An 8,012-nucleotide genomic window follows, 5' to 3' on the forward strand; every position below is an offset into this window, starting at 1 on the left:
CTACTCCCTCTCTCCTTCCCATTTCACTCTCTGAAGTTGAAATTGTTTCTCTTTCAAGTGGATTTCTTATTTGCTCATAAAGACGTTAGTTAGATTAGGTGGTGGGAAATGTTAGGTAAGTTTCCACAATTATAAAGCAAAACTTTTGTAGCTTTTAATTTGTTTCCTAACACTTCTTCACTAGTCTATGCATAAATCATGCCGCAGTAAATTTTAATCATCTCAAAGTACCAAACAGAATTGTTAATGATCTTCATCTAACAATACTAGGATCAAATAAGGTCCTCAGTACCAAACAGAATGTAGATGTTCCTTCTGTCTGCTCGAATTTTTGGTAAAACTAATACTCACTATATGTAGATGTTTTTATCTGATGCCTGCATAACAGATGGTCTGTTTATGTTAAAGTTAGTGTGTAGTTCATTCAAAAATGACAAAATGGTTAGGCAAATTAATATTCTAACTAGAGTATAAATAGGCAGATTCTCTCCCTGTTGTCAAATTTATATACGAGAAGGAACTGGAGGAGAAGTTTTGGGATTTCTATCACTGATTTGGTTGCTTTAAAATGATGAGAATGAGTGGTTTCTGTAAGTCACTAACTGTTGGTACCAAGAAGGATGAGATCTAGATTTAACTATACCTGCAGACATTTGAAGAGAAACTATACCTGCAGTCTACAGAGTGTAAATAAATGTATATCTATCTCCCTGTCCTCACAATATATAGGAAAAAAATTCAGTTGCAGTGATTCTGCCTAGAACTATTTCAATGGTTCCAAACCTTTGCTGCATTGTTGAAAGCTGGGAGAATGTCACAGCAGAAGCACATAGAGAAAACATAACTCTAAACAGACTGATATGAAAAAGAGATTTTTGGGCTCATTACCATAAACAATATGCAATGCAAAACATGCATCAACTATTCAGATCTGTAGGCAGTAATGCAAATCAGCAAAATTAAATATAATGACTTAGTAGGGATATGAATAATGAGAAATAATTAATTCAAACCAGAATTCATAAATAAAAGGGATCCAAATAATTCATAACAGAACCAATTTAAGTATAAAAATAAGGTCAACACATAATAAAAAGCATGAAATCCTACATGAATAAAACGTAGATGGGAAAAACTATAATTGCATTATAACTAAAACATAAAACTCAAGAAGCTAATAATTAGGATAATAGTTTGGCACTAGACGATGCAGCAACTCCTTGCGCATTTGAAGTGGAACTCCATTAAAAGCTTTCAGATCATCAGGATTTTTCACAAGGTGCACATACACATCAAGCAAGGAAGCTGGTTCAACACCTATGTCCACTAATTGTGCCCAAATATCCTCACCACCAGTATTATTTTGTTTCTTGTTAAGCTCAACCGTGTTCATTTTAAACACCTCGACCATTTCTTGAATAGATTTCCCAAGATCACTCGTATTTATATCATCCTCCTCAACTCTTTTTGCCCTTTTCTTAGGCCTAGAAGAGTTCACAACCTGAGAACGGGCAGTAGAAGGCCATATATGAGATGACTCAAGAGGAACTCCATCATCAGCTTCAAATCCCTCTATACTAGCTTCATTGGTGGATACCAAATTGTCAATGTCTTCTATGGTGATTCCAGTACGTGTAGCTCTTCTTGCTCTAATTTCAGCTGCTGTTTCTGCATCCTCTCCAGTTGCTCGATCTTTTCCAAAAAGTTGTGCTAGTTTATCATAAAATAAGGTAGGCTTGGTTCTCCATTCAGCAGCTTCAGGTCTAGCCTACAATCCAAAAAAAATTAAATCAAGTATTAGCTAGAAAATGACCAAGCTAAAATAAAAATTATCCATTACTTTATATTTTCATTTTAAACTACTGAAAATGAGTACCATTACTTCCTCCACAGTCTTATATATACTACCAAAAACTTCCTTCTTTCTATCAATCAAACAAAAAGAATAACAACTTATTCCAATGGATCAATCAATGCATTCACAATTTAAGGGCACATGAAAAGATTAGTTTATATTGTCATTTTAAGTACCTCAATAAGCTTTTTCCACACTTCAGGTTCAGCAATCCACATGCTTGTTATTGGATCCCATGAAAATCCACTTAGACCATTCTTGAAGAGATCATAACAAGAAGTGAACTTCGATTTTAAGTGCTTCATGTGATCTTTTATCTTTTCTTTAGAAATAGCCTTGTCTGGAAAGTGGTTCTGTAGTTCTTGTAGAATGATGTCCATTGCATTTGACGTCATAGCATTGCCATTTTTATTCCCCAAAGTTTGTTGATGCAAATATGCATCAATTAAAACCTCGTTCATAGCCGTTGTCCAACTCAATACAGCAACAACTTTAGGTTCCTTTGCCTTCTTTTTATTGGCTTCCATACCTGACCTCATTAAAAATGAATCACATATAAACCAACAAGATAATACACAATGCAAACTAAATAATGAACACAAAAAAGTAGTACATATTTCAAATTAAAAATCAATCCCAACATAATAAATAAAGGTACGAATAAACAGAAACCAACAAAAGTATACCAAATTACATAACTAGAAAACTTAACAACCAATGAAAACAACTTTTTAGTAATCTCGCCACATATGTCCTGCAACATTATCTCTAATTAACTCTCCTCTAGCTGAATCATCATTATCTTCTCTATGAGTTTGGTGACCCTCTTGAAAACCACTTCCACTTGCAAGATCGCGTTATACCTCATCTATTAAATTCTCATTGGGATCTACACCCATCAAATAATTGTGTAAAATGCAGCAAGCAAGAATGATTTTTTTTTGAGTTGTAACACCAAAAGTGGGTTCACTTGCACTCTGTATGATTGGAAATCTCTTCTTCAATACTCCAAATGCACATTCAATGACCATTCTTAATGATGAGTGTCAATTATTGAATAATTCACGTGCATTCTGTGGTGGGTTTCTAGAGTATTCTTGTAAATGGTATCTTTCCCCCCTATATGGTGTTATGAGACAAGCCTTTAAAGGAAATCCAGCATCGGCAAGATAATATTTTCCTAGAAAATACAAAAAATATAATTAATGAGTTTATTAGTTTGGCCAAAATAGAAACTTCTAAAATGTTTATTGTATTTTCATTACCTTGTGGAACTTTAAGAGCGTATTCACGGGTCAATGCACTTTTCACTATTCTTGAGTCTGATGCTGTTCCTTCCCACCCAGGCAAGACATATGTAAATTTCAAGTCAAAAGAACATGCAGCAAAAACATTTTGTGTGAGATACTCTTTCCTTCCACGATACCTAGGAGCATGTTCTACTGGAACTTTAACACGCACATGTGTACAATCAATTGCTCCAACACAGTCCTGACATTCATTTATCTGATTAAGCATGTGTGATATCTACTTGTTAATGAAATATTAAAGTATAGCCTGAAAATATATGTTTACCTTAAAATATGGGTTAAACCTATGGTTGTCAAGTATCTCTTGAGGAACATGTGTTCCATCTGCTGTTTCAAATATACTTCCTCCAACTCTATCACAGCTTGTAGTACTCTATGAAAATGACGACTAACAGTTTCTCCAGAGCGTCTAAAGAAAAAGGACATTACACGATTTCTCACATTGTGCCCTACTATGTACAGAAATTTTGCTACTTGCTCTTCTATTGTCGCTCGTCGTGTATGCCGAAGTCCACCTTGCTCTCTTAATATTGTGCACAAGCTTAAGAAAGCTTGAGGACCCATACGAATGATATCACGACATCGATCATTGCCTACAATTTGTCTCATGATTTCATCTCTTACTCTATCTCTATGTTCTATGATTCTAGAAGGTATCCGGGATCTTCTAATCTTGGTTTTTAGTGCACAGATTAGGATTATGAGGCATGACACTTGAACCATTATCATTTGAAGCAACTGCCACCGTTTGGATCTTATATCTTGATTAGTCATCTATAAAAATGTACGTAATAATAAGTCAATTTTTTTTAATCATGACTACAAAATTTAGAACTCTATTACAATGAAAAAATTGGAAAAAAAAATCAATTGTATCCATAGTATACATAACATAATTTGAAGGGGAAAAGAGCAATATCATGCTTTATACTGCATCAAACATGAAAAAGTAAAGGAACAAAGCCAAAATAGCTAAAAAAACAGAAACATAAGTTATAATTCTTCTTAGACTACAAAGAATGATAAAAAAACTTAGAGGCGTTAAATGGGGGAAGCTGATTATGCTGTACAGAGAAATCTACAGGGCTACAAAGAATTTTTGTTTGTTTTCATGTTAGTTTTGTTGCTACCAAGACAAAGTACAGGGACAAAAACTAGGCTACAAGAAGAAAAACAAGCTACAGCTACCATAGAAAAAAAAACAGGACAGAAAGCAGGAAAGAAAGAGTAGGAGCACACTCCACGCAGCTAAAAAGGATCCATCAAGAGGCACAAACAACAAACACTTGAGCACGCAAACTATAACATCAGCAGCCACCAATTAAACTGGAGACAATATATTGGAGACAATATATATTGGAGACAATATATACAGTATATGAATCAAATTTTATACCCAAATTATAATACTTCTTGCTATAGCTCCCATCATATATTTGTTCAAAAGCTATAAACCAAAGACAAGTCACCTAGGCATCATGCGACAAGACTTTTCCTCTTTGCTAAAGTTAGATGGCAAATTTCCACTCAATAATCCATCACATCACTTTTCCACTCAATACTTTTATACTTAAATAGCCAAAGATTAAATGGCAAGTGACATATTTGTGTAATTCATCAATCTCTCTAGCAAACCAGATTTATAATTCATCTGTATAGGACTCCAAGTTTTTTTTGGTAAGCCAATGTCATGTCATATATAAATAAAAGAGAAGCTAGGGACCCCTCAACCCAAAATTACAATATATATAGTACCCAATCTAGTTCTGCAGCAATTCTAATTCTGCAATAAAACTAACAGCAAGACTAAAAGCAAAAAAACAGATCAGAGACAAGCCTTGAGACAGAACACAACAGGGTACAGCTCAAGAAGAGGCCACACCAACACAAGATCAGAAACATATCCTACTCGCAGGAAAATTCAGATGAAGTTTAAGCAATAAACTGGATTGGAATGCCATTCATAAGTAGAGCAAAAAAAACACACCTTGCCAAGGGAAAAGATTGCAGCAGAGAGCAATTGCAGGGCAAAGGGAAAAGCCAAGAGAAGGAGCAAACAACGATGGCAGCAACTGGGAATGGGTGAAAGAGTATTATCAAGGTAAAAGGCGGGAAGCTTTTGTCATCTGCCGCCAGATTTTGTTACGTGATGACTGATGAGAGAAAATTAGGGCACCAACTAGGAGAAGTTATGAATGGAGGTTACCATGGGTAGAATGGTATTTTCATAATTTAATTAAGTGACCAATTTTCCTTTCCATTCCTTTCCATCCAATTTGGGGGGAGCAAATATGATGGAATGTAATGGAGCATGATGGATGTTGGCCCATTACTTACCACTCCCTTCCACCCTATTTTAAATAAACCAAACAATGGACCTATCTCTCCATCCCCTCCCTTCCACTCCACTCCCTCCTCCTCCATCAATCCAAACAAAGCCGTAGGGATGTAAACGATGGGTAAGAGTGGGCGTGGATAGTAGTATATACCCACCATGTACAAGGATGCCCATTAAGTGGGTTTTAACCGGATTTTAAAATATTCGTGGATATGTATGGGCACCCGACACACATGAATATAAATGAATTCACATGTATTTGTTCAAAAGAAAATTATATTAAAAGTAACATTTAAGATTGGACTTTACTGTCAATCAATGTGTGAAGGAAAATACTTATTTTTTACCTTTTTTTTGGGTCTAAGGGCTTTTTTTCAACATTATCATTGTATAAGTTTACTTGAAGGAGAACTATAACTCAAACACAAACTCACTAGATATTAAACTTAATATACATCTATGTATATATAAAGATATTTCAGTATTTTATATATCGGGTGGGTATCCATGGGTATAGATACATCTATATTCGTACTCGCCCCATTAATAAATAGATAGTGAAAATACCCGTTAAATAAATCTGTGGATACCCGTGGGCGCGGGTAATTTTACCCATAGCGGGTTTTTATCCACGGGTGTGGGTAGTTTTGACATTCCTAGGTACGCCGTATTAACCACAATAGTATAAGTTTATATAATACATTATGAACTTATTCATTATTTAGTGCTTACATTATATTGTATAAGTTTATATATCAATCCTCTCTTATGCATTAAAATGATGGATTATTTAATCCACCCCGTATAGATGATGGATAAGGCACGATAAGAGTGTGATACTTGAATATATTTAATAAACAGACACCACCACAACTACCACTACTATGGCCACCACCATCACCACTCTCCACCACAACCACAATCGTTGATACCGTCATCGTCATCACCCTACTACCACCACCACCCTCCACTACCATCGCTGCCACCTCCACCACCTTCCACTGCCACTGTTGTCGCCACCACCACCACGCCCCACCACTTCCATCATCGCATATAATGTCATCCTTATCTCCACTACCACCACCGCCTCCCTCCACCACCATTGTCGCCACCATCCTCCACCACTGCCACCATCGCCGCTACTGCCACTACTACCACCACCAATACCACCACCACCATTGTCACCACCAAATTATACAGTGTATGATTACACATTGTATAGTATTCAAATTTTATCAGGCCTTATCCTATCAGGCATGGGCGGATCCAAGGCCTGGCGTGCCTGGGCACTTGCCCAGGCTCTGTGGCCAATTTTGTTTTTTTTTATTTGGGTTGCAGGGGCCCTTTTCTGGTTTGGGGTTTAGGTAACCTGGGCAAAAATAAATTGGTTCTCTACTTCTCTTTCTCTCAGACACATGGCAGAGACGCTGCTGCAGATCTGTGTTCGGTGATGGTCGGCCACCGTGAGGCATAATGGAGAAAGAGCAAAAGTCTTAACTTTAGGAAGGAAATAGTGAGGATTTTTCGATGTGGGACTTGGGTAAGGTGAATAGAAAAGCAACAGTGGACAATTAATTATGGCTTAATTGCAACTTTGGTCCCTGACATTTACTAATTTCACGATTTTAGTCCTCCTCCTAATTTAATTACACGGATGGTCCCTAACTTTGCTGGTCGTCTGCAACGTTAGTCCTGCCGTTTATTTGTTAACGAAGAAGGTTTACGTGGATGGTCACTTAGCTGATGTGGAAGTCGAATTGGAGAGAGAAAGAGACCAGCAACTGATTCAATCTTCTTCCTTGCCTCCAGGGACTCGTTCGTTCATTATCTCTTCCCTTTTCGCTCAATCTCAAGCTTCGAAACATCTTCCTCATGGGACTCTGTTTTTTAAGGAGGAAGAGGGTAGAAGATGACCGTTGCTGGTCTCACGTGCAACTCGCATGCTTCCCTCTCTCTTCAGTCCTTCTTTGTCTCTCCAATTGGACATCCACGTAAGCCTCCTCCGTTAACAAATAAACGGCAGGACCAACGTTGCAGACGATCAACAAAGTCAGGGACCATCTGCGTAATTAAATTAGGTGGGGGACTAAAATCGTGGAATTGATAAACGTCAGGGACCAAAATTGCAATTAAGCCATTAATTATTTGATTTGTGTGGTTCTTATTTTTTTGTCTAATTAAAATTTAAAAGGAAACTATTATCAGATGTTAATTTATGTTTTCCAATACACTAAATTTCATTATTTTTCATTTATTATGTGGATCAGGTAACCTTGGTTGGAATGGTGTTTGAGAAAGTTGAGAAAAACACTGATGCTAACTTTGTCTTAGAAGATGGAACAGGAAGAATCAAATGTAGGAGATGGTAGGTCACCGTCACACTTGATAAATGCTATCTTTAATAAAACCTCAAATGTTTATTTTATGTAATTTACATATTTATCCCAGTTATTTATGTTCTATTCTGGGAAAGTTTTCCCAACAATTGTTGTAATAGACTGAGTCTGTT

The 8,012-nt window shown here is 36.5% G+C and overlaps 1 protein-coding gene across 2 annotated transcripts; it reads right to left on the bottom strand.

Moving 5' to 3' along the window:
• Positions 1-1,032: 1,032 nt before the first annotated feature.
• Positions 1,033-5,587, bottom strand: LOC130738156 (uncharacterized). Of its 2 annotated transcripts, XM_057590074.1 has the most exons (5): positions 5,153-5,587; positions 3,431-3,939; positions 3,121-3,346; positions 2,032-3,035; positions 1,033-1,768 (listed from the first exon to the last, which is right to left on the bottom strand). In XM_057590074.1, the coding sequence occupies exons 4-5, from the start codon at positions 2,392-2,394 to the stop codon at positions 1,175-1,177; spliced, it is 957 nt and encodes a 318-aa protein (XP_057446057.1). In that variant the 5' UTR covers positions 2,395-3,035; positions 3,121-3,346; positions 3,431-3,939; positions 5,153-5,587; the 3' UTR covers positions 1,033-1,174. The 2 variants fall into 2 exon arrangements, with proteins under 2 accessions (XP_057446057.1, XP_057446058.1); XM_057590075.1 differs by lacking the exons at positions 3,121-3,346; positions 3,431-3,939 and having other exon boundaries at positions 2,032-2,384.
• Between the last annotated feature and the right edge of the window lie 2,425 nt (positions 5,588-8,012).

This window comes from Lotus japonicus, chromosome 2 (genome assembly GCF_012489685.1).
Source record: "Lotus japonicus ecotype B-129 chromosome 2, LjGifu_v1.2".
Taxonomy (NCBI): domain Eukaryota; kingdom Viridiplantae; phylum Streptophyta; class Magnoliopsida; order Fabales; family Fabaceae; genus Lotus; species Lotus japonicus.